This window comes from Balaenoptera borealis (genome assembly GCF_965194805.1).
Source record: "Balaenoptera borealis genome assembly, chromosome: 3".
NCBI lineage: Eukaryota > Metazoa > Chordata > Mammalia > Artiodactyla > Balaenopteridae > Balaenoptera > Balaenoptera borealis.
The window spans coordinates 111147859-111174775 of NC_138866.1; the positions used below are offsets into that span (position 1 = coordinate 111147859).

Consider the following 26917-nt stretch of genomic DNA (forward strand, 5'->3'; position numbering starts at 1 on the left):
ATGCGGTCGCCCCCTTGGGAAAGTACATATCTGGGATCAGCAGGCGGCTGTGCGCTCGCACTCCGGATCGGCCTCCCCACCGCGCTCTTGCCTCCCCGCTCCCGCCGCCGCAGCCCCAGGGCCCCTCGCCGCCGCCACCATGGACGCCATCAAGAAGAAGATGCAGATGCTCAAGCTCGACAAGGAGAACGCCTTGGATCGAGCGGAGCAGGCGGAGGCCGATAAGAAGGCGGCAGAGGACAGGAGCAAGCAGGTCTGCCTTTACGGCCCTGCGCCGGCCGGTCGCCCGCGCTCCGCCCGCCGGGGACCCCGAGCCCCGGGACCCGGGCCTCGCACCCCTTCCCGGCCCCTCACTCCGAGGATTCGGGGAGCCACCCCACTCCAGGGCGTCTGAGAAGGGGGAAGGGAAGAGCGAGACTCCGGCTTATTCTAACTTTTTCTCTCGTCTGGGGACGCTTATTTCCCTTTTCTGGTTCCCAGAGCCCGCGAAGTCCCTTCAAGTCCTAGAGGCACTTGATTCTCAGGATGAGAAATCAGTTTTGGATTCGGGGGCGGGGGAGGGGAGGAGGGTTGAAGGGAATCAAGTCCAGAAAGTGTTAGAAGTTCTTCTGGACTTTTTGACTGGGGAGTATAAAACATTCAACTGGGAAGGGGGGGGCGCGAGGGAGGGGGGAGGGACAGTCACACAGTTTGTTCCTAAAAACAAAGATGGACAGACTAGAGAGTACGGCGGGCCGGGGAGACGGGGGCGTTTTTCTGCACCCCCAAGTTGTGGGCTTGAGCCCGCTGAGACATCCGCAGGAGTCTCGCCCCGGGGGCTGGGGTGGGGTGCGGAGTGGGCTCCGGGCGAGAGGAGGTTACCTAGGGACCCTTGAATCCCAACTCGGCGGCGCCTCACACCCGAAGGGCCCCAGCCAACCCGGTGCCCGTGTGTTGTGTGTGTGTGTGTGTGTCTAACACCCGGTCCGTGCCGGCCGCCCGCGCCCGCCCGCCGCCGCCCCCCAGCTCGAGGAGGACATAGCGGCCAAGGAGAAGCTGCTGCGGGCGTCGGAGGACGAGCGGGACCGGGTGCTGGAGGAGCTGCACAAGGCAGAGGACAGCCTCCTGGCCGCCGATGAGGCCGCCGCCAAGGTACCCGGGCGCGCAGCGCGGCGCACGAATGGCTAACTCTGTCTCTCTCTCTCTCTCCCTCCCTGTCTTTCCCTTTCTCTCTCCCGCTGTCGCTGTCCTTCTGGCTCTGTGCACCCACACCCCTCCCCTGCGGGATCACGCTGCCTGCTGCACCCCCCTCCCGTCCCCGTCCCCCACGGCCAACTCCCAGCTGGAAGATGAGCTGCTGTCGTTGCAAAAGAAACTCAAGGGCACCGAAGATGAACTGGACAAATACTCCGAGGCTCTCAAAGATGCCCAGGAGAAGCTGGAGCTGGCGGAGAAAAAAGCCACCGACGTAAGTGCACGCACACACTGCCTCCCTCACCTCCTGCCCTGGTGGCCGCTCTGGGGTCACCACAGGGGCCAGAGAGCACTGGAGGAGGGTCACCTCCTCTTGCTGGAAACCCGCACACAGCCTGCCATGGCCCAGAGCACTGGATGCTGCCTCCGACTGCTACTGCACACATTCATTTTTATTCCATCCATTCCTCTTTCTTTTTCTCCTTCTTTCCCCCACCCCTGGGGGTGGAGGGGGGTGGGTGAGAAGCTGGAAGAATACAGTAACTGAAATTGGACTCTGGAGGTGAACCCTGCTCCATGGTGGCAGAAAACCTCCGAGGTGTCGTCACCGAGGTTTGTGCAAACAGAATGCCTAGTTTTCTCCACTTTCTTTCCTTTTGCCATCTCTGGTGGGTGGCAAGGCCTGGTTTTCGGTGGTGGGTCTAGTCAGGACACACACTAGAGATGGCATTGAAAAAATGGCATGGTGCTACTTAGAAGGCTAAGCTGGATGGTGGGCCACAGAAACACTTGAGGCCTCCTTACTCACTAGGGAAGCTTAATCCAGCCCTTAAGATCTGCCTGGGAAGACGATACTTGCTTGGGTCTGCAGTCTGAGGGCACTAGATCCAGAAAGTAAGCTGGGAGTTATATATAGCTCAGTGCTTTATATGGTATAGTGAGCTAGCTGCCCCCGACTCTCCTGCTCACCCCACCCCAACCTGTCAGCCTCTGACAACCACCACATAGTTTCAAGGATGATGCACGCACCACAAAAGCTCTGCCAGCATTTTGTCCACTGCCCTCTGGAATCCTTTTAGCCGAAGAGCTTGCCTCTTCTGCTGCATAAGTCAAGACAAGCATTAGATTTCCAAAGGACCGACTTCTTTTCACACCATTCTAGAAGCTAATTAAGCCTAGAGGCCCAATTAGGAAAGAATTCGTTGGGAAGTTGGTAACAATTTCAAGAATGTATGAGCACCAGGGAAAGCTATGCCCAGAAAGTTGAACTACCAAATGCAACAGCAGAATTTTTTGTATGAGAGTGAAGTGTAAATTGCTGGAGGGTCTGGGTCTTGAAATCAGTAAAGGCTTTCTGTGACATGAAAGGCACGAAATGTAATCTCCGAGTGTGCTTTGTAAATGAGAGATCCAGACACAGGACATTTAGAATGTGACAAAAAGAAAGTTTCAGTGAAAAGCAAGGTCCCTGGAAAGGGGGTTCAGGGAAACACTGATTTAGGTAAAATATTTAAGTTACAAACTACCTGGCTTTAGAAAAAGAGCCAAAAAACACATATAACTCTGCACCAGTTTTGTGTAATGTAGATCAGATGTCTGCTCCGTATATGGTTAAATGGAGGATGTCTGTCTCCCCGAAATTCTCCAGCAGGACGTTTATTTAGCTTTTTCAAAAGAGCCGCTGATAGATCAAGGAGAGATATTCCTTATAAGGAAAAGAATGCAGAGAATTTGAAAATAGCCCAGTAAGACTGAAAGCAAGAGAAGGAGAAAAAAGCTACTACGATTCTTAAGGGAAAAAAATCATAATTATTGTAACTATGTGGTTCTATCATGTCTTTATTGAAAAGTCTTGTTTAATGGTGCATTGGAATGAGGTGAGGCAGAAGTGGCAAAGAGGATATTTAAAGCCAGCTCAGTGGGGGAGGGCGGAGCCAGGAGAAGGAGGAGGGGTTTTTTTGTTTTTTTTTTTTAATTTATTTATTTATTTTTGGCTGTGTTGGGTCTTCGTTTCTCTGAGAGGACTTTCTCTAGTTGTGGCGAGCGGGGGCCACTCTTCATCGTGGTGCGCGGGCCTCTCACTGTCGCGGCCTCTCTTGTTGTGGAGCACAGACGCGCAGGCTCAGTAGTTGTGGCTCACGGACCTAGCTGCTCCGCGGCATGTGGGATCTTCCCAGACCAGGGCTCGAACCCGTGTCCCCTGCATTAGCAGGCAGATTCTCAACCACTGCGCCACCAGGGAAGCCGAGGGTGAGGTTTTTGAAGCTGTGTTCTTTTCTTTCCAGTGGAAAACTATCCCTAATATGGTACACTTTTTTTTTTTTTTTGGTAGTATATTGATCATCTTCCCCTTTAAGACATTTTAGGTTGTTTGGAATCTGTAGGGATATGCAAGACGTTTGTGAAGAAATACTATATTTAGAGTGATTCCTAGCTAGTAAAAATAGTCAAGACTTGAGGAGGAAGAGACAGATGTCACTAGAGAAAGGTAGGAGAGAGGTCAACTTCCTGAGGTAGAATTGTATTACATTTGGGATTAGGACATTGCACTATTACTCACCAATGTAAAACATTTTCACATTTTTCTACTACTAAAAACATTTTTCTACTAATTTACCAACATACTTTACAAATCCTATTCCAGAAATGGGCTCTTCCTAGCTTGAAAGGTTGTAATTTGCAAGGTCGGATCTCTGATGGTTTTGTTTTGAATTTTTTGTCGTCCCTCCGCATAAGTGAGGCTGAAGGGGATCAAGCGCTCCATTTTCTCTCTGGCCCAACCCCTTCCCCAGTAACTGTGATGTCTCTGACATCTGCAGTATGTGAGTCTTTATTCCCTGTAGGTCTTTGCTTTCTAAATGAGTGATTCTCAACCTTGCCTAAACAATCACCTAGGATGGTTTTAAAACTTAAAATCCAGGCTGTACCCCAGGCCAATTAGAATCTCCGGGAGTGGAACGCAGGCATTAGTATTTGTTAAATACCCAGGTGATTCCAATGTGCAGCCAAGGCCGAGAACAACTGTCCTAAACTCTTGTATAATGACATCAGCGTGAAAATGAACTCACCTGAAACTGACTTTCCCAGATGTTTGAAAAGCAGGACATTAAGTCACTAGTTGGCTGCTTAGAGCATTTGCACCTGTCCAGCAGTTTCTGTGTCTCCTGGAGGCTCCCAGATGCCCCCTTCTCCCACCCTCAAAGTTGGAGGCCCCCAGTCTGTACTCTTAGGGAAGCAGTTGTGACCTCCCTCCTGACTAGATGAACTGTGTGGAAACAAAGCTAGAGGCTCCACCTACAGGATGTGAGGGCCCATGCTGGGCTTTGTGAGAGCCTCAGCAGAGGGAGGCTGTGAGAAAGTCCATAGCAAATGAGTCAGAAAAGCAAGGAGCTTCCTCATTAGGGCTTTGGCGTAGGAGGGGGTTGTCAAGTGTGTTTTCTTTTTCTTCATTATTCTCACACTTAAACACATAGGAACTGACTTGAAGGGCCTTCTGTGAGAAAGGTGAGGAAAGAAAGCTGTGAGACTTAGAAGACATTTAAAAACGTAGCCCAAGGGGAGAATTGGCAGAGGGTGGTTCCCAAAGATTGTGTCCACTTTGGTTTTCATCCAGCTGTAGCCAGATGCTCTCATAGGGTTCTGTAGCTTTCGTTGGTGTGCCTTTTAAGACATCTCAGTCCGGCCCAGAATTGGTCAGATTCCAGAAGATCTCAGAGGCTGATCTAAAACCAGAGAAGGATGTAACTAGAAGGGACCCTTGAGATGATTGTTTTTGTGGAAAGGAAAGGAAGTCCCAGACAGGCTGGCGGGCTTGAGGTCCCACAGTTGGTTATAGGCCGTAGCCTGACTCTTAAGACAGTGCCTGTGTGTTTATTAACTAAAGCTATCATTTGAGTTAACTACGTACAAGGTATTGTGCTTAGCGCTTTCTGTCATTTCATAATCCTCACAGCAGCCCTATGAGAAACGTACTGCTATTAACCGTGCTTTTACAGATGAAGTCAGGTTATTTTCCGTCACACAAGCAGGAGAGAACCAAAAGCCAGATTCTAACCTAGGGAGACAGCATTTAGGAGGTTTAACCTCTATGCAATATGTTAGTGGTTTTCCCTTCATGAGTTTGGAGGGAAGGAGAGTTGTTGTGGTTAGGATCTTGTGTTCTGGGGGTTCTTTACATCCAGGAACAATCCCTTTGGGGGTACATTCAAGCCCCAAACCCCTCGCTCGGCTTCTCTCCTTCCTGGGCACGGGAATCTGGCAGTCCGGAGCGGAGCGCTCCCGCCGCCAACAGGCGGCACCGTAGCCCTTTGCAGACAAATCCGTTACTCTGGGTTCCCCACGGCGCAGGGGAGGGGCGCTGGGAGTCGAAGTAACACCCTCGGCGCGTTGGCCACTCTCCGGCTCACCAGGTGCCCCAGCAGCCCGCGCACCGCGCCTGTCAGCCCCGCGGCCGCGAGCATGCGCGGTGCCTCCCGCGGTTGGCGAATTCCCGGGGTCCGCGGCGCGCGCCCCGCCCCGCCCGCTGGGCCCGCCCCCGGCGCTCGCGCACCCGCCTGCGGTTCGCCTGCGCAGCCTAGGAGGTCGCGACTTCCGGGCTGTGCCTGGGCCGCAGGGGGCGCTGCTCTCGCGCGCCGCGGCCTGGGCGGGGTGGCCGGTGGTTGGAGTGCGGCAGCAGCAGCGGCGGCAGGAGCGCAGCAGCCGGCCTCTCCCGCCGCAGTCCGCCAGCCTGCCGGCCCGCCGCCGCCCGGCGCAATGGCGGGGAGCAGCTCGCTGGAGGCGGTGCGGAGGAAGATTCGGAGCCTGCAGGAGCAGGCGGACGCCGCGGAGGAGCGCGCGGGCAGCCTGCAGCGCGAGCTGGACTACGAGAGGAAGCTGAGGGAGACCGTAAGGGACCCACCCATCACCCACCCCCGGAGGCGCCTTCTCCCCAGTCGGCCCCACCACGCCCCGCAGGGCCCCCCGGAGCCCACCTTCCCCCGCCACCCCTCCCCCCGCCTCGGGGCGCACCTGGGCCCGCAGGTGTCGGGCTCTGGGGAGGGGCGCTGCCCGTTCACTTCAGCCCTTTTCATCTCGCTGGTCTAAAGAACCGAGGGAGAATTAGGAGTGGTGTTGAGAAGGTTCTGGAAGCAGCTCTTTCCCAGAAGGGACTCTGTGTCTGGGGTGTTTGCGTTCGGCCCGGCGTCTCGAGTCCCCCGGCATGTGCCCGTTGCGCTGCTGGCAATATTTACTCGGAGAGTGGGGACGGAAGAGGTCCCTCCTTTTGGAAATCCGTTCTTTTAGGAAGGGCGCTAACAGGTCATGTCTGAGGCATTGTCTGGCTTTGGGGCCCGGGGATGCTAAACTCCCCCATCCCTGTTTAGCCTTGGTTTCTTGAAAGCCTGTTTCTCTCGGGTGGTTGAGACACTGACAGAGCGTGTTCTGACTTAGTATGCGGCCCTTTGCCTTTCCCTTTCTTAACCATACCTCCTCCCAAGTTCTCTTGTACAGGTAGATGTTCCTTTGTTACCGAGTCTTGAAGAAGTTGGCTAAATAGCTACGATTATTGGGTGTTTTCTCCCGCCGGCTTCCCCTCCCCCACGTTGAGTGTAATACCTGGCTTCCTTCCTTTCCACTAAGGCAAATGCATCCAGCACACAGGAACAGGATTTCAGAGGTAGTTAAGGCGTTTGCTGTTTGTTGATTTTTGAGTGTGTGTGTGTGTGTTTTAAATCAGGATACTCAGACACCTTGGGAATTTTATGACAAGCGCTCTTGTGGGGTCCTTCTGTGCTTAATAGAGGCTTATTCTGAGTTGAGAGGTGTATGTAATGGCATTATGGCTGGCTGCAGAAGCTACGAGACATGTTTTGCATAAAATACCTAGAAGCAAATGGGTCCTCTTGAAAGGAAGGCCTAACTAGATGAAGTTTCAGATAAAATAGGCAGGAACCAGGAAATCAATAGGCAAAAGATCATTTTCTGTAGAGGACAAGATAGCAGAGGTCACATGGATGTCTCTGAATTTGGCCAGGCAATGAATGAATTCCGGCTCCCTCTCTGGCTCGCAGCTGTCCTTGAACCATTAGAACCAATAGAACGTGATGATGGATAAGAACAAGAACTCTGGGCCCAGGCTGCTAGGATTTGAGTCATTTAACTTCTCAGTCCCTCAGTTCCTCGACTGTAAAATGTTGGTAATGGTAGTGCCTGCCTGTTGTGAGGATGAAAAGAGTGTGTGTAAAGAAGTTGCAATGGTGCTTAGCACACTAGAGTAAGTGACTTGCGTCAGCTGGTGTTAGAACTGCTCCACACTCGGCATTGCTCATTGCTCCTTTGCTTGCAATTCACCAGCTATCAAAGGGTCTTAAAGATGGGCAGCTCATTTCACTACATCTTAAAACACTCCATTTCAATGCTTCTAATCAATTTTTTTTTTCTTTTCTTTTTTCAACTTGAACGGAGAGAGGACACAGGCAGGCTGGAAGGAATGTTTGGTGGGTCGAAGTGGTGTTAGTGGTGGAAGTCGGTAGAACTCCCCTCCCCCTGCTAAGAAAGGGAATATGTGGTCCTGTATAGGAGAGCCTCTTATGGACTGTTGGCCTGGTGATTGATATTAGACACAGAAGATAAATTTTATGAAGGGCACATTGTTACTATTTTACTCACCTCTTTCGGGCTTAGTTTTTATGACAGTACTCTTGCTGGGCCAGTTGGGTAAAGATAATGCTTTCATTCTTTTCAAAGCTTTATATTAAAAGTGGTTTAGCTTCAAAATTTTTTAAGTGATTTTTGAAAATAGTCTATCTGGATGATTGGATGGGCGCAGAACTTTTTATGACAGCAACTTGAGGACTGGGTCAGACCACTGAAGAGAGAATTTCAGATTGAGAGGTGTTCCTAACTTATGAAACTGGAACTTAAAGGTAGCTAATTGAAGGTGGTTTCTTGGTAGTTGTCAGGCATAGCTGTGAGTTAAGCTAGCAGTCACAGTTTCTCTTGGCAGCAAAGATAAAAATTTAGTGACAGAGTCATGAGCCACTGCAAAAAATATTTGGAGAGTTGGCCCTAATTCACATTCTCAAAGATTCAGACAGGCTGTAGTTAATTGGCCCTATTACAACCAGCACTTAACTTTGGAAAAAGCAGCCATCCCTTTTTTTTCTAATGGTTTGTTTTTCCAAGGTGTGTGGGCCCTTCAAAATTTTGGAATGAGGCTACTTTGCTTGATGTAATGGTTGACTCCAGGTCTTGTGACCCACTAGGGTTTTGTTTGTCTTTTGTCCTTATCAAAGGAAAAGAGGGAGCAAGAAGAAGGCAGTCTGCCTTCCTTCTTTCTGGATGGTACACAGCAGACAAGGGGACTTAACAGTTGCAGCCTGTAGGTTCTTAATTGGTAACTTTATTAAATCACAGGAAAAACCAATTTACAAAAATTCCCAGCCCTTCCCTTCTTTAGAGTTGGTAAATATTTCTGAGAACAGGAATCTAAAAGTGCATTTTGTGCCCCCATTGGCCCCCCCAGGGTGGCAGTAGCTGGAGTGTATATATACTCTGGCTTTCTGCTTTCATGTATAGGCAAGGCGAAGGCATTACAATGCCCTGTTCACGTCCCTTCTCACTCATTACACAAATATGCCTCGTGAATGATAGGCTTTGGTGCAGATAGAGAGGTTGTTTTTAACTCTTATCCATGGGAGTGCCCCTTAATGTCATCCGTGTTTTTTTCCCCTTTCCTTACCATATAAGGGCAGAAGTTTAACTTGGCTGTAGTGACTTGGGTCTTACACGGTAAACTGAGTGAAACTTTCTCTGTACAACTACAGTTCTCATGAAATAAAAAGGCCTGACCTTTGATCATCCCATGCAGTACTCCAGTTCAGGTAGGACTTTGAACATACATTCCAGAGGATTTATTTTTAGGATATAAAATTATTCTCCTACAATTATTTCTTCTTAATTGTCCTAACGGAAATACTTGTTTTTAAAGTAAAAATCATTGCCATTTTTAAATTGTCTTTAGTTATATTGGCTAGAACATCTGGATTTCATGAAAATCTAGGCCCTGTAAAAGTTCTCTTTCAAGTCAGACTTGGAGTAACATTTTGCTATATTGTGTGGGCATGCCCTTGATACCTGTGTTGTTTCTTAGGTAGCTGGTACCTTGTGGAAGGGATTGGGGGGCACATGCAGCTCTAAGGCACCTCACACGTGTAGAGCGCCTGGTGGTTTAACAACAGATCTGCAGGAAGACAGTTGGTAGCCTTTACTAATATAGCAGTCTCTTTTCTGAGTAGTTCATTACATGTTGGGACACAATAGCACTTTTGAAATGGAAGAAACTAGCATCCCAAAGACTTCACCAGCAGTGTCAACACATGAGCTGTCGTTAGAAGCTAACCCAGTACACTATGAGTGATTTCCATGCCTGGAAATAATTTGTGTCTGGGGTCTTGACCCTTCCCAAATGCCTTGTTATTTATATCTGCTTTTTAAATAACAGATGGTCATGTGTCTGTAGGGTTTGTACTGGCAGAGGCAACAGCCAGTTAAGTCTTAAGTAAACTGCCCAGGTGCTGTGATGGAAAGAACCTTAGAAAATATCTAAATAAGCCTCAGAACTCAGAGAATACATACCGGAAATAAAAGCTAGTGCAGGTGAGAGATGTGGGCCTTTTGAACATAGAGCATAATCCCCCCCCCAAAAAAAAAGTGAAAATAAGGGTGTCCTTAATTAATTTATGGAATTCAGTGTATCTTGAATTCTAGAGAACCAAACTAAATTGCGATCAGACCAGTATGGTGAGGCCTGAGAAGCCAGTGAGAGCCCAGGTTTTTCCCGGGGGAAGCTTACGTAGAGATCGATACACCCCAGACACTGCTTTCAGATCTGGGCTGTTACCTACAAGCACCTTTGCCCATCCTGCTCTGAAACCTCTGGGGCAGCAGGCGTTGGTTTCTGGGGTTGAGAACAAATGCTCTGTGTCCTTGTGTGAGCTGGTACCCCCCTGGTGTTACTTGATGATGTTTTCAATTTTATACCACACCTTTTTTCAAAATGGATGGAGAGGACTTGTTTAGCGGATGATATTCAGTACAGTAACCGTTCTTCTAGACCTGGTTAGGTTCTTTCGCTGAAGGCCTTCTTTCAGGGAGGGGGTTGGAGTCGGGGTGGCTGTAGAGAACCTGCTGCTCTGACGTCAAAAAGCAGAAAGACTCCATAGGTGAGAACCACCAGTTCCAGGGCTTCCACGAGGCTCCAGGAGGCCTTGAGAAGGGAGGCAGGCACGCCAGCAGGTGAGGACCAGGGGACTTTGATGCTAGTCTTACCTCCCGCTGATGGCTGTGACCTGAGCATGCTTCAGCCCTTGGGGTCAAAGATCCCTCCCTCTTCCTATTTTCTCTTCTACAAAGAGCTAGATGAGTGGTTCCCACAGGATTTGCCAGCTTCTTTGGATGGTGGGTGGGGTAGAGGGGTGGTTGCTTTTTTATAGTGCAGATTCCTGTCTTCCTTTCTGACCTCTTGAATCAGAATCTCTAGGGATGGGGCCTGGAAATTTGTTTTGTTTTTGTTTGTTTTTTTAAATTTTTGGCTGCATTGGGTCTTTGTTGCTGCACGTGGGCTTTCTCTAGTTGCAGCCAGCGGGGGCTACTCTTCGTTGCGGTGCACGGGCTTCTCATTGCGGTGACTTCTCTTGTTGTGGAGCACGGACTCTAGGCACACGGGCTTCAGTAGTTGTGGCACCTGGGCTCTAGAGCACAGGCTCAGTAGTTGTGGCCCATGGGCTTAGTTGCTCCGCAGCATGTGGGATCTTCCCAGACCAGGGCTCGAACCCGTGTCCCCTGCATTGGCAGGTGGATTCTTAACCACTGCGCCACCAGGGAAGCCCGGAAATTTGTATTTTTAATATGCATCTCCTGGTGAATTTGGACACCCAGCCAGTTGTGGGAACTGCTGGACAATGCCTAGGGACCTTTCCAGCTAAACATCTGAGACCCCGTTTTGTGGACCACCCACAGGTCTGTTCTCTGTGTTGCCCCTGTCCTGGCTCCTAGAGCAGGTCTCCATTCCCAGTTGTTGTTCTGGTGCCGTATAGGAGGCCTATTGACTGGTATTCCCTTAGGACACAACCTCTATTGTAGGTTCTACAAATGCTCCTGGGGAAAAGGAGTTAATGACATTTATAAAACAGTATCCAGAGCTAAGGGAAAGAACGGTTAGAGTGGAGGTAATAAGAGGGAAGAGGGAAGATTCGGATTGATGGGCGTTCCTCTCGGGTAGGGAGATCTTTTGTGCAGAGGCAGGAACGAGCGTGGGGTGCCGTCTCCTTACTCTCTGATGCCCCAGGTGTGTGGGAGGCCCGGCACCTGGAGGGTTCCTTCCCCGGAGCATAAACAGTCTCCCCTCTGTGAGTGCAAAGTCCTTGAGGTTGGGGCCCAGGTCGGAAACAGAACAGGAAGCTTAGAGTGTGGTGACTACAGAAATTGTTTTGAAAATCTTGTTGACATTTCTCTGGCTGCAGCACCTATAACAAGGATATTTAAGAAAAGGGGGAAAAATACTTCTGAGTACATGACCCAGACACTCTACTGAGGTTTTTTTGTTGGTGGTGTTTTGGAGGGTGGTTTTTGTTTTGCTCTTCATTTTAGTTTTCAGCTTTCAGGGTTGCTTGCTTGTTTTCCCCCGTTCATGAAAGGAATAGAATTTTACTAGAAATGGAAAATATAGAAAAGAAATCTGACCTGACCCAAAAGTATACCCGTAATGTATACCTCCTTCCAGTTTTTTTTTTTTTTTTTTTTTTTTTTTACATGGGGCTAAAAACTTTTTAAAGTTCCTATACTTAAGAAATGTGTTATCCCTATTACCCTCATCCCTCCTCCAAAAAAAAATCCCAACATTCACCTGCCAGACCTGGTGGAGCCCATTACTAGCCGTGCACCTGCAGTGATCTACTTTGTGGGTCAGTGCAATTGTTAACTGACCTTGGATTCATTTCACATTTCCCCCTGCTCCCTGCCTCCATCAGCCAATTATTACTACATAGTTAATTTTTGAAGAGATAAAAGTGTATTTGCATGTTTTTATAAAAAGTCCTTCACCATGATTGTAGATGCCCTAATCACCTCTCTTTCCCAGAGAGAACTTGGCTTTTAAAATTTTACAAATCTAGATGAGCAAAAAGGAGAATGTTCTCGTGCTCCTTTACTTCAAGGCCATAATCGCAGACTCTAACTACACCTGCCTTTCAAACTGTGTCTCATGGGTCCAGGAACTAAGAAAGTTGCTTTTGTTTAAATTAGGTTGGTTTTACTCATTTTATTCAGTAGACATTTACTGAGCCCATACTCTGTGCAGTGAATTGTGATTCCTTGCACATAAGAAGCTTACAGTTGAGTAAGGAAGACAGGACTGTAGGTAGAGAACTAGCATAGTCCCAAAGTGCATGTTGTAGTGTTTAGAAAACTCCCAAGTGTCCTAAAAACCCCATCACCCTGGGATAAGCACACATTCAGAGTGGATGAGGAAACAGTACCAGATTAACAAATTCCATCTTTCACTTAAGTGCATAATGTTTAAACAGCCATCAATGCAAGTGTATGTAATGGACCGGTCCAGGCTTACAAGTGTTCTGAGGCTTATAGTAACAAATGCTCATAACTGTAGGTAACCATTGCATCCCCCAAAAAGAAACATCTTATTTCAGAGATAGATAGCAAGTAAAAACAGTATCTGTACTGCTTTTCTTCTAAGGAGTTTGAAGCTCTTCTTGTAGCAACCTTGACTTGTGAGAAATTCCTGTAGGCGTATGTCACAAGCGCTTGGGAAATCTGTCTTGGCCCTCTTCCAGCGTGACCACTTATTCTAAAGGGGTGCTGAAGGGCAGGGGGCTTGCTGGGTTTTGCTGTGTCTCTGTATGGTGTATATTTTAGAACCACTGAATTTAAAACTATTTTAGTTCCTAAAATATTTAATAAAGCCCCTTTGAGAACACAGTCAGCAGAAAGGAGAATTGAGACTCCTGAGTCCGAGTCCTCGCTGGGCCGCTCTCGCCTTGTGTGACTGAGCCTGGGTAAGTCCCATCGCCTCTGTCCCCACCTCAGGCCCCGCCGCGTGCGGGGGCTGTGATGAAGCTCCCCCTTCACAGGCAGGTGAAGCCAGCGTGTTGAAATCTGTGGAGGAGGAGAACCAAGTGAGAGAGTGTCGCTGATGGTCCCTTTGTCCGATGAGGATGGTGTGTGTGGATCTGCATATACCCCAAGGTGGACATTTCCTGGGTAGATCAATGGACGAACGTATCCGACAACTCCAGAGTTGACCGGGGCTTGTAACGCACTTTAGGGTGACTCACCACAGGGCCCAGGCTTCCCGTCTGGAACCAGCGTTTCAGTCTCAGCCCCTCCTGAAGGCACTACCCTCACTTTCTCTCCGACACTGAAACGCCTTTCACTCTCTCTACCCAGGCTGAAGCCGACGTAGCTTCTCTGAACAGGCGCATCCAGCTGGTTGAGGAAGAGTTGGATCGTGCCCAAGAGCGTCTGGCAACAGCTCTGCAGAAGCTGGAGGAGGCCGAGAAGGCAGCAGATGAGAGTGAGAGGTGAGGACCCCTCGTCCAGCCCACCTGTTAGCAGAGCCTTTCCTCCTGGTGGAACGGGAGGGCTTCTCTGATCTTGGGCATCTAAGAATTTTACAGTACCTTGGTGGCACTATTTCCTGACTTGATCCAGGTGCAACTAATGGTTTTTTGTTCATTTAGCATTAGTGGGACACCTTTGTGCAAAGCACTGTTTTAAACCCCAACGTTACAAATAAGAAAAAGACCCCATTCCTGCTCTCTTAGAGCTCACCACCCAGCGAGGGAGATGGACGTGTAAACGGGAGGTTCTAGGGATGTGTTTTGGTTCTTTCATTCCTGCTGACCATGGAGCAATTATGCATTTTTTTAAAAAAAGATAACTTTATTTTAAAATATACCAAGGAAGCCGCATAGCACAGGGAGATCAGCTCGGTGCTTTGTGACCACCTAGAGGGGTGGGATAGGGAGGGTGGGAGGGAGACGCAAGAGGGAGGAGATACGGGAATAGATGTATATGTATAGCTGATTCACTTTGTTATAAAGCAGAAACTAACACACCATTGTAAAGCAATTATACTCCAATAAAGATGTTAAAAAAAATAAAATAAAATATACCAAGGAGGCTTAGGCCGAGGTAAATACAGTATGGGCTGTCAGTTGTCAAATAGCCCAACAAATGAGAGGAAGAGAAAGCACAGATAAAACAGAAATATGATCCACAGAAGTAAATTGTTTTGGACTTAGTAAAGCCGATAAGACACACGCGCATAGGTAAGTGCAGTCAGATCTGCGTGTCTCCTGAGCATGCTCCCACTGTGACCTGGCTCTACCTGACTTACTACCCCAAGATTCAGCCTTGTGGTGGTAAAGGAAAACCAGGGCCATATCAGCCATCGTGTATTCCACAAGGCATTTTCTCTCATGTTCAACTGTTCAAGTTATTGTACTCGTATTACTTGGAAGCACTCCAAGAAAGACTCCACAAGACTAGAGAGAGTTCTGCCCTTCGAGGGATGACAAAGTACTGTGGTGTCCCAGACACTGGCAGTGTGTTTCTGCGCTGTGACCTGGGCAGGTGCGCGCAGCCAATCATTTTGTCCGTTTCTCCGTCTTTGAGGTGCCTTTTTGCCCCCTGCCACCATGGATAAAGAATGATTGCAGACTTTAGGATTAAAGAAGCTCTTTAGCTGAAGTTTTCAGCTCATTATTCACTGTTGCTTATTGATTCTTTTCTAATCAAGAGTTTTGGAATTCTTAAAGATGACTCATCATCTCTTAACAGTGTACATATAACCAATGGTTTTGTGGCTGGCTTCTTCCTGAAATACACTTGTTAGTGAACCTGAAAGGAAGGCAATCTGGCAGTGTTAGACTTTGGAGTAAAAAGGTATTTAGGGATCATTTACTCCAGTCCCCTGGTTTTACAGATGAGAAGACTAGGGTTCAGAGACTGGTGTGGCCTGCCCGAACTCTCAAAGAGAATTTATAGCCGAGCCAAGATGCAGGTCTCCCAAAATACATTGTAGTGCTTCATTTAAAAAAAAAAAGTGATTTATTTATCTTACTGCGTACTTAGATTTTGGTAAATGAATCCCGTTTTAACATAATTTGTTATTGCATAAATCTGTAATATATCATAGGTCAATTAACATTTTCTAAAACTTAACACCATGCTGAAGGATCCAAACGTACACATCAGCATAGGAGATGGTGTTGGTCCTGCCTCTCAACACCTCTATTATGAGTTTTATTATAGGCAAAACTCAGTTTCTTCTCTAAAGTATAGGTCAACCCACATGAAATTGCCATTTTTGCAGGTCCGATGTGGTCAAATACCAGCAATTTCATTTGGTTCAATCTAATATTTACATTTGTGGCTAAAGGGGTAAGAACAGCTACTTTCTTTGTGGGAAGGAAGTACATGAAGATAAGTTGGCTTTCGTTCTGACTTTGGTCCATTTTCAAGCTGAAGCTTCCCACCAGAAAAGGGAAGAAGTCCCATTATTTATATAGCAGGTAAAGCTTGTTGACCTTCCTTGATTCCATGCCTCCCACATTCAGACAGGATCCTCACGTGATACCTTTCATTTCACATTAGCTGCCTGGGCAGTGTCAACAGTACCAAAAGTGTAAGCTTTCATTCACAATAAACAGAGAGAGGGAAGTGTGTGTCTTTCTCTGCCTTCAGCTCTAGAAAGTCTTGTTTCATGGTTTGGAAGATAAAAGTAGCTCTGTGCTCTGTTTCGGTCTGTCAGTTACACAGCCTCACAAACCACCGTGGCGCAGGGTGAGTTCGTGGAGGTCGCCTCTAAATCTTGCGTCTTCCTGCATGTCTTCCTTTTCAGAGGCATGAAAGTCATTGAAAGCCGAGCCCAAAAGGATGAGGAGAAAATGGAAATTCAGGAGATCCAACTGAAAGAGGCCAAGCACATCGCTGAGGATGCCGACCGCAAGTACGAAGAGGTCAGATCCTGGGGCCCAAGGCCTTGTGGGCTCCTAGCCGCGGCCCAGGAGCGGGGGAGCAGTGTGCAGCCTTGCGTTCTTCAGTGAAACCATCTGCTTCCTTAGCAGGAATGGGTGGTTTTGAGAAGCAGAGTTCCTTTGTCCCCAGAAAACGGTTCTCAGTTTTGATCCTGCTAGGGGATCAGTTGCACTGGGAAAGACCAAAGCTTTCTCTGTGCCCCCATGCCTCCCCGCCCCACCCCAAACACACACACAAAGACCAGGACAAAAGTTCTCTGGTCAGGAGAAGGGAGAGCTGGGCCTCTTGTGTTCTGTGGAAGGGCCCTCTCATGCTGTCACCACGCAAGCCGTGCTCCCTAGTGTGATTCACCTGGCGCGGCCCAGTTCAGTCAGTGCAGAGGCACAGATCGTGCACTTGCCCCCTAGATTCGTGGAGGCCTTTCTCTCTGTCCTCCTCGCTCCTCAAGGTTCACAGGTGAATCACCTCCTGGTTCGTGCCCCATGAAAGCAACCTCCTGTGATAACAGAGCCCACGTGACTGTGTTTAAGGTTTTAGTTTTTCCCTTAATGTACTATGGCTATCCTGAAACACCACTGACTCTTCTTCATCATCATCTCCCATCTCCAGGTTACACTATGCCCACTAATTTTGAAATGCTTCCTAGGATCCCTTCTCTCTGGTCCTTTCTTCCACTGACCTCGTTAGTCACCTCAGCAGCTTCTCATGTCAGCCTCTCTTGCCGTTTCTGTTGGCATTTGTAGCCTGCGGCACACAGAGGGAGTCGAGGTACAGAGCTCTAGATGGATGGAGTTCTCAGGATTATTTTCAGTCTTGTCTTGCAGCCCCGCCTTTTCAGCATAAAAGGCGTCATGTCTCATCACACTGCTAGTTTCGAGACTGTGAACTTCATCTCTCTCCCTCCTTCCACACTTGGTCTGGCTGCTATGTAATTATACAGGCTTCACCTAGGTAGGACTAAAGATGAGCCAGCCCACCCATAACTAACCATGCTGGGTCTTGGTGAGCAGAAGCCTCTGGTCTCCTCTCCATGGGCACGCCTGGTGGAGAGTCGCTTCTCTCCAGCGCACGGGAAAGAGGATCATCTTGTTTGGAGGCAAGAACTCCTAGGGGCTGACGGGTCCAGGCCTCACCCCACACCCCTCCTCAGAGCTTGGAAGCCCCATGGTGTGTGTGTTTTGTGTTTGTTCTGCTGCAGGTGGCCCGTAAGCTGGTCATCATTGAGAGTGACCTGGAGCGTGCAGAGGAGCGGGCTGAGCTCTCAGAAGGGTAAGCGGGCCCCGCGCCAGGAGGCGGTGTGTGGGGTGCTGCGGAGCAGTGACTAAACAGCATGACCTTCTGGCAGCTGCACATTTACCTGTTTCAGCTCCGGGCTCCTTAAGTGCTCATTTGACGTGGATGAGCCACGAGTATGGAACACGGAGGACTTGCGTGGGGTGTCTATGTATGAATGCGTGTATCACTGCATGCCTTACCTGCACACTGATTTTGAGAATGGCCTTGTGCATTTCCTGTGTCCACTAACAGCCAAGTTCGACAGCTGGAAGAACAATTAAGAATAATGGATCAGACCTTGAAAGCATTAATGGCTGCAGAGGATAAGGTACTGATGGCTCATGTATGGGTTTTAGGTTTAACTGCAACCCAGGCGTCTTTCAGCTTCCAATGCCTACTGGTTCATTTTTATAACGACTGCACCTTCACTACACCCTCTGCTATCTTATACCTTGCTTTAAGTGCTTTCTTTGGGTCCTTTATACTCCTTTGTTTTTCCTTCATAAATGCTCTTTGGTGCAGCCAAAAAAGAAGCCAAATTATCACACTTCGAGGTTGTTGGATTTTGTCACCCTGCCTTTCTGCTGTTGGAAGGTTGGGAGCAGTGTCCATGGCAAAATTGAGCGTTTTAGTACCTTGATGATTTGGCTACTTTAAGGCAGCCCTTTGTTCTCTAGGACTCGGTTTTCATTTTTTCCCATCCCTCTCCTTTTTCTCTCCTCCTTCCTTTGGCTTGTCTCCCACCCTTTCTACCTCTGATCGAAAACGTTAGCAAATGTGCCGAGCTTGAAGAAGAGTTGAAAACTGTGACGAACAACTTGAAGTCACTGGAGGCTCAGGCTGAGAAGGTAGGCCAGGAGCACGGCGTGGGGGAAAGGCATCTTTAAGAGCTGCTCTAGAGACACCCGCTTTTTCTCTTCTGGGGCCCTGCCGAGGAAAGGAATAATCCATTAGACACTTTAGCAAATGGCGTCATTTTGAGGCAATTTCCTGATGATTATCAATAACAGATTCTTTTTTTTTTTTTTTAATGGAGAATCTATTTTATTTTGAGTATGTGAGTCATCTGTAACAATTTAATTTAAACCAAGTGCCAAATGGATAAGTTATCTTGTTCTTATCCCATGTAAAACAATAGGCAGGAAAACAGAGAATGCATTGTTGTATGCCATTTGATATCAGAGGCTCCATTACCTCCTAAGAGATCCTCAACATCTGTTGGCTGGGCTGACACTTTCGTTGTATTAGAAGACCTCAGTGTAGGGTGAGCTATGGCCTGACATCTGGAACATTCTTTCTAATTACAGTACTCGCAGAAGGAAGACAAATATGAGGAAGAGATCAAGGTCCTTTCTGACAAGTTGAAGGAGGTAATATTAAGGGTGTTTTGGACAAAGCCAGCTGGATTGAGTTTGTTCTTACGGAACTGTTCAGGGCTTTTTCATTTTAAAGTTAGAATGATCCAGGGATTTTCAGGGGTGGTCTTGGAGAGTGAGCTGTGCTAGCCACCTCTCACTGTGGTGATTGACTGGCAGGTGGTCTCAGACCCCTTTCATGGGTGCCAGGCTTGATTTTCATTCTCTAGTTTCTCTGTATTCGTAGCTACCAGAAATCTAAAACTTCCCAATTCTGATTGAAATAAATTGAATTATTGCAGGCTGAGACTCGGGCCGAGTTTGCGGAGAGGTCAGTAACTAAATTGGAGAAAAGCATTGATGACTTAGAAGGTAAGATCTTAAGTTTTTTTAACTTAATCCTTATGGCCGAGTAGTGACCTGGCGAAGTCATTTTCCAATCATTGCGTCCTCCTTGATACACTTCTTTGCTCTTGCACATTCTTCCTGTCTGCCCTTTGGGGTTTTCATTCCATGGCTCTTAAACTCTCTGTTCACCAGATGACCGTTAGCCACCAGACGGGGCCCATCTCTTTTTGTAACAGCAGATGCCAAACGGCTCTACTGCACACTCTTCGGAAGTGTGGCAGGTTTATTTCTCACTGTGAGTGAGGTGGTTATAGGTGAGAATGACTGGTGTGTTTTCTGTCTTTAGTGATATCTCCTTATGGCCAGAATGGTATAGATTTGTTTTTAGGCACAACTTCCCCCAAGTGTGAATTCAGTGTAAGGGTTTAGATTTTTTTTTTTTTAAGTTACTAGTCATCTTGGCATGTGCTGCGTATCCTGACAGGGGGGTGGAGGGTGATAGGGCACTACACTTTGACATTATACTTCAGCACTTCTCCACTAAGATATTCAGGTTTTATTTTAGTCACACCCTCTCTGTCTCTCAGAAACCCTAAATGTTGAGCTCTGAGGCTGTGAAAAAGAAAGAAAAAAATATACAAAATATATACATCAAAGGCAGAAGTCGCTAGAGAAGGGACTGGAGGTTGGTGCAGATGATAACCAAGCTGGTGGAAAAGAGAAAATGACAAATGGTTGCAAAACAATCTGCCAAATTGCAGCAGAGTATGAAACCTTCATCATTAGAAGAACTGAATTGCAGATTTGGCACAGCAACACCATAAAAAGCGTGGCTCTCCTCGCTTTTCAAGCCTCCTGGACCAGCGAGGGCAGCTTGAGTGGGCAGACCACAGGAGTAGTCTGGATGGCACCAAGAAATCCATACCCCGGTGGTCTAGTTTGGTCCGGAAGTCAGTGGTTTCAGGGTGGAGCCAGATAAGGATTACAGACTGTAGTCACAAATTGTTTCTTCACAACAATGCCCTTGGATATTTTTTCCACTGTTTATAGTGGCAGGTGGCTGACTACTCCAGTGTAATTAAATTACAGCTCTCTGAAAGAAAGACGTTCTCTTACCCCTCTCCCAACCAGGAGACAGCCTTCTGTGGTTTTGTTTAGGATTTAACGTGGTTTACTGATATACCTGCCATATTTGTTATGATTTTCGTATTGAGTTTCTTGTTTTATTTTCTAATGGGTTTTGTTCTTTTTGTTTTTGTTTCAATTTTATTAAAAACAAAACGCACGCCTCCTGCATTGGCCACCTGCTGCGGCACCAATTCCTTCATGCATTGCCCTTTTCTTGCTGCTGTGTCGGGATGGCGTCCATGCCACCCTCACTCACCCTCCATCTCTTGATCACTCTCCATGTCCTTGCACCTCTGCCTTCCACTTCCTGGTCATAGACGAGCTGTACGCTCAGAAACTGAAGTACAAAGCCATCAGCGAGGAGCTGGACCACGCTCTCAACGATATGACTTCCATGTAAATGTTCATCCACCCTGCCTGATCACACCCGTGCCCTCATGCTAATATGATAAATTCGCCACCACTCCCTTCTGTGTCTCCAGAATCTCCATCTTTACACCTTTATGCTCACTGTCTTTGCATAATCTAGGATAGTCATTGTTTTTTCACATTCTACTAACATAAAGGCCAACTGGATTGTCTGTCTATACAAACCATTTTCCTTTCAGAATCCATTCATTTCACATTGTCTCAGCTAGATCGTTCCCATGAAGCAGCGAACTGGAATATGTGTGACTTGGGCACTGTCCTTTTAGGAAATTAAACTAGGCTCAAGTAGAATTGGTAGGCCACGCAATTGTGCAGGCATTTCCCAAGAAATATCAAAAGTCGGTTTCCTGAGATTCAATTAAATACAATGTGAACATTTTTCGTAAAAGAAATAATAAATTTAAGGAACCCAACACTGTCAGATGACTGAGGCTCTTAGAGAAGGGAAATTGATCCAGAACAGCATAAAGAATGTTGCTGTAAAAAGTCACACCTTCCCTTTAAGAATTCTAGACGGAAGTGAACCCTCTGCCGCGTAGCCAAGCCTTTAATTTTCTGTTTAGAGAAAAAGAATTAACATACAAACACCACAACCTGTGTCAAAGAAATGGGCCATAAGACACAGATGGTGTTACGTGAGTTTGGGAGTTAATGGCCCAGCTTTTACTGCTGCTGGGCGGTAAGAGTGGAGTCGATAGTCTTAATCTCGCGAGAACCTGGAGCATACACGACTAAGGTACATATTACTAACCAAACCTGAATGTTAAGCTTTCTCTGCCCCTCTAAATTCTAACCTGGAATGTTTCACAGAGGCTTCCTTTTAATCTCATAAGATGGCACTGAATTCCATGTAAGCTGGAAATTACAGTTTCCTGGCCCACCTGTCATTCCTTTACCCGTGCAGAAAAATGGTAGCTTGAAGAGCGTTGGCAAGTGCCTGCTGCCTTATAGATTATAGAATCGCCACACTACCCTTTGAGACACGACTGTCCCCATGGAAGCTAGAGAGAATTCCATCCCCTCTTCCCTCATTTGTAAATGAGGGGATGGATCAGATCATCTGTCTCTCAGTGCTAAAAGGTGGTGATTCTATGAGAAAAGCTTTTAGCATTAAGTATGGTTAAGTATTCTGAAAGGTGGGTTTAGCTTAAAATCTGTTTTTAAGTTCTGTTCATGGGTCTTTTGCAATGAAACTCCCCCAGAAGGGGCTTGTGCTGGCCTCGGGTCCAGACACTGGTGGGCAAGGATTGACATCCTCCCATAGGTGCGGCTGGCAGCAGGTTTTGCATGTCTGCTTCTTACCTGTGTTTCAAATGCTGCTCTCATCTGTTAGTTTAGCTTTTCCGTTTTCCATTGTGCCACTTTTTTCCTTTTTCTCCCACCTTTTCTCTTCATGAAGATAAGTCTCTTTGCTTCACTTCTCGCACGACCCCTTCATCAAGCTGGATGTCCCTCCTCTCTGAGTTCTGCAGTTTGTTCTCCAGCTGACCCTGGTTCTTTCTTTCCACATCCTGCCTTAGGGCCAGGCACACACTGTGCTTCCTATTGTACAGAAGCTCCTCATTGCAGTGTAAAATAAACACTGTGTAAGCTATTTCTGTTTGCTATTCTTTTTACTTCTTATTTATTGACATTTTAGTTTCAACACTGAATAAAACTCCAAATCTTCATCACACATATGAGGGTTAATTTTTGGCTGTTGCTTTGCTCTTTTTTTTTTTTTTTTCTCCCCCCCATTCTGAACATCATACATTAATATCAAGAGACTCTAAAGCAGTAGTTCCTTGTGGAACTTTTTAAAAAATACCCATGCCTGGGTCCCTCTCAGAGTTTTGGTTTGCAAAGGTTAGAGTGAGGCCTGGGCGTGTGTGTCTTTTTTAGGGATTGAGATGGCTCTGGTATGTAGTACGGGTTGAGAACCTCTGCACAGGGGATGTTGCTTGTTGGAGCCGGAAGATCTGCCTTGAGCAGTGCCTTCCTCTGCCAGATGTTTAGTTGGGATGTGGTGAGCCCTCTGTGTTGGTGTTTAGATAGCCCTGCTTGGGAGGGTGTGGCTGCCACCCCACATTGCTAGGAACTTACATATCAGAAAAGGTGAAAAGGAATGTGGATTCAAACAGTGTAAGCTGAGGTTATTGTTGATCATCCTTTTACAGCACAAAGAACAGTTAAAGCTTTTTAAAAGTATATTCATTCCTCAGCCACCTTCGTTTTGATCATGAAATGACATTCTTAGGTTTTAGGAACATACGATTATGTTCAAGTCAAGATTTATTTTTGTGCTCTTAAACTCATCATGTATTCTTTAGGAGGGGTTGTACTTACAGTAAAGCTTTGTGATAATTAACTTTTTTTTTTTTATTTGTGAACATCTTTAAAGCATAGCCATTAAAGTTGGTTTTTTTTTTTTACCCCTTAAAAATAGTAGAAATTGTTCAGTTATAGTTTATCAGTTATATTTATAAATTCAAAAACAGCAATTAAGTGATTTTTTTTTTTATAACACATCGCAAAATTAGAACTTAAAAATGATGTGGACTTTTATTTCTTAATTCCCAACATTTCTCCATCCTCAACAGTCTGGCTGTATTTCTCCTGTGTTTTAAATGTGGGTGACCTTCATCTGTTTGTGTATAGTTTTTCTTAGCCTAAGAGTGTTTATATACCCCTGTATTCAAGTAAATTTGGACAAATTGAGAATGTCAGTCACTCTACAAAACCTCAGAAGAGAGTAAAAATACTCTTTTTAAGAGGTAAGTGAATTTAGTAGTGGTGTAGTGGACTTTTAAAAATTTATAATTTAGACAGTGTCTCTCCCTTGAGAGTGTAAAGTCTTCAGTAATTTCTTGTTTATCTTTTCCTAAGGCTTCTTGGGCCTGCTTTTGACTATGATTCCTGCCTTGTTCTTTTAAAATTCAGAGTAATAGAAGTGGGCCCTTCTCTGAGTAACCCTGCTTCCTGCCATAGATAAAATGACAAGTCTGAAAGTTCTGCTGAGCAGATGTTCAGTTAATTTTGGAGGCACATCTGTTTTTTGAAAGCCCTTCTGGGGATTTTCACACTTCCTATAAGTATATTCTGCAAGGGGAAGTGGGAAACTGATGGATTGCAAGGCAAATTTGGAATAGCCCAAGAAGGTATGGGTGCACAGGAGGATAAATAGCTTTTTGATTTTATCAAGCAGTTGTTGGGGCCCAGGCTTCTAGCTCAAAGGGTCAGGCCATATGTAGAGGCAGCTGCTGCAAGAGCCTTGGTTGGACCAAACCCCAAAATCCTTGCTTGGCGCTAGACATCCCAGACATTGGGGAGGTAGAACAGGAGGGAAGAATACTTGCAAACATGTAAGCGTTCCAGGCGCCCCCAGGCACACCAGTTCCATGGCAGCTGAAGTGGAGCAGGTCCGAAGGAGGATGTGGTAGGGACAGCTGTCACTGAAGCTGCATTCACATTGACCCTCTGGATTCTCTGGGATTTCTCCAGAGTTCTTCCTTCCCAGCTTGGCTGTGCATTGGCTCAGCAAACTAGGACATCCTACCTGCCTGTGGTGGTATTTCCCACACGATAGTGTGAATGTGCTAGTGGGGTATAGATTTTGCACCCCCCAAACATGCAAGATACCATGAAAGGTAGGAAGGATGTGGTAAAGAGATGAACCATAAATGTTCTTTGCCCTCGAGGAGCTGGCTATCTTGTGGGAAGATAGATAGATGAGGGAAGCAAGTCTGAACTAACAGATGGTGTGCATTTAGAGTCAACAAGGAATAGAGACAGTAATTCTGACTGGGCGCTACCTGGAGGAGGTGACATTTGACTGGGGTTTCGAATATTCAGAGAATTTGCATCAACAAAGAAGACAACACAGCAGATAGTCCAAACTAGAAAGCACAACAAATATAGCGTATTCCCCATCTCCTACCATACATGAGAGAAAATTAAAATAAGAATTGATCAATTTCCCCACAGACCTGGGGGCTAGAGACCAAACATTTTTCTTTTCCCTGGGGTATAGGATTATCGCTTTTCAAGATCATTAAGTTAAGAGTTTTGTGGGTCTAGGTCGTCACCGTCATTCGAAACAATCATGTATTCTCCAGCTTTTCATGGTAAGTGCCAGGTTCTTGTCCTTGTTGGGGCATCTCCTGGACCACCAGATACAGACTGACTCTAGTGGCTGCCTTCCTTGCCAAGTGAGATTACATGCCCGAGTGTAAAATGCATTTCACGCTGGTCTCCATGTGGCTGTTTGAGATTTTATTCATTTTATACACGTCCATCTAGCACCAGAGAATGCCATCCTCTTCAGAAGGTCAGCAGTTAAATTTTAAGTCAGTTTTGAGTGGAAATAAATGCTTGTTCTTTTGCTGTTTGAGTAGGGTAACACACCCTGTATCTAGGCTGGACGAGAGTTCAGAATTTGCACCCTCTATCACAGCAACTAGGGGAGGGACAGGGAGCTCAGTTCTGCTGTTAATGCAGCGGCGGTAGCCCCTCTTGGTGCTACCTGAAAGGAAAGCCAGCCCTGGGAGTGGAGATGAAAGGGGTTCCAGGAAGAGGTGAGCAGAAATGGGCAGGTTGAGGCTTCGCAGGAAGCTCTCAGCTGAACCCTAGCAAGGAGTGGGCTCGCCTCCAGCCCTGCCCCTGTTCCTGAGGCTGTTTCCAGAAGCTGCATTCAGCCCAGTTTACACAGTGGTTTTACTGAGATGCACGAGGAACATACCCTCTCTCTGTCCTCCTCCTCGGATCCTGCTGTTCTCTTTCCCTCCCGTCCTGCCAAGAGAGGAGTCCTGGCTCTTCCTAAGTCTGCCAGGCCTTTTCCATCCGCCCTTCCTGGGCACAGGACAGCTGACCACAGGGTAAGGGTAACCTGCTCAGCAAGTGACTGGCGCCCGAGGTACCTCTGTGTTCTGTCTGCGAACTCCCTCTCACCAACTCCAGCTAACCTCTCTTCCTTCTGCCTCTTCTCTTCTGCTAACCTGCTTGCTGACCTGTACAGATGAACTCTACCAGCAACTTGAGCAAAACCGCCGCCTAACTAACCAACTAAAGCTGGCCCTGAATGAGGATTAAACTTAAGTGGGAAAGAGCCTGGGCTGAATTCTAGGAACGCAGCCCATGGGCAGGAAATCTAAGACTGTCATACCTTCACCTAATAGGGTTGAAAACGATTCCTTTCTGCAGAATTGAACATGAATCAGTTGAAAGGCTGACCTTGCCTGCATTTTCCTCTCATATCTGGAATAATTAAGTTCTCTTTAATCCCCAAACCACTTTTATGGTAAAATTACATCTGTGTATATGGATCAATGTTTATAATCAATTCAGCACTCATCTTTGCAAGAGCAGGTCCTCTTGTTTGAGCTGATACATAATGAGGACCAAAAAAATGTTTTCTATTTCCTACAGAGAACTGAGTCTTGCTTTAAGTTAGAAAGCCAAAGCAGAGGGGTGTGTATGTGTATAAGTATATATATATTATATATAGGATATGATATATATAATATATATTCCTATTACATATTCATATTTCTAACTTCTAAGTATCTGGTATAGTGTTTGAAAGATGATTAACCATGCTTGGGCAAAATAGCTTTTGAAAACAGGAGTTCATGTCAGAAGTCCCTGATTATCTGAAAGGTATGCTTTTATTCAGTCTAACAGTGCTGTTGGAATCTGGTGAGAATGTCATGCTAATAATAAATAGAACACTGTGAAAATAATAATAAGAGAATGTCCTACTGGAGTGTGCATGAAACGTGTTGGTAATTTTTTTTTAATGAGTAACAGAAATAAATCGTTGAAAAAGTTGTCAGAAAGCCTATTTACGTCATCTTTGTTTTCTGTGAGACTGTGTTACAACACAACTCTCAGACCTTAACTGCCTGTAACTCAGAACCGTCTGCTTTTGTTAACTTCAGTGCTGCAAGCACCTCTCCCTGTTCCCGCGGCACATGACCAGTGAACCTTCACCAGCCCCACCTGCATTTTGTCCTCAGTGGATTGTTGGTGGAGGTTCACCTGGCCACTCTGTGAGAACCTGCTGTGCCTGTAGTTCCTTCGGGTCCAAGACAGCTTCCCCTTCGTAGGTCCTTGTCTGGAAATGAGTAATGTCTTACGAGCATGCCTGGTCCTAATCATCTCATCCTGTGTTTGTGATTGATGTTTGCCTGCCTAAA

At 46.7% G+C, this 26917-nt stretch overlaps 1 protein-coding gene across 20 annotated transcripts in view; it reads left to right on the forward strand.

Annotated features, from left to right (window-relative positions):
* The window catches only part of TPM1 (tropomyosin 1), a gene marked incomplete at its 3' end in the record, with an annotated part of 27820 nt that continues 903 nt past the window's right edge, over positions 1–26917 (forward strand). Inside the window, exons 1-10 of one of the 20 annotated variants that reach the window (XM_082383424.1) lie at positions 8–253; positions 1006–1131; positions 1322–1447; positions 13615–13748; positions 16073–16190; positions 17408–17478; positions 17737–17812; positions 18792–18854; positions 19142–19211; positions 20633–20715. In XM_082383424.1, the coding sequence (XP_082239550.1) occupies positions 140–253; positions 1006–1131; positions 1322–1447; positions 13615–13748; positions 16073–16190; positions 17408–17478; positions 17737–17812; positions 18792–18854; positions 19142–19211; positions 20633–20715 (981 nt within the window). In that variant the 5' untranslated portion in view covers positions 8–139. Of the gene's footprint in view, positions 254–1005; positions 1448–5896; positions 6058–13614; positions 13749–16072; positions 16191–17407; positions 17479–17736; positions 17813–18256; positions 18333–18791; positions 18855–19141; positions 19212–20632; positions 20716–22143; positions 22339–26917 lie in introns of those variants that run through there. The other 19 variants (XM_082383432.1, XM_082383423.1, XM_082383420.1 and 16 more) reach the window with 19 other exon arrangements.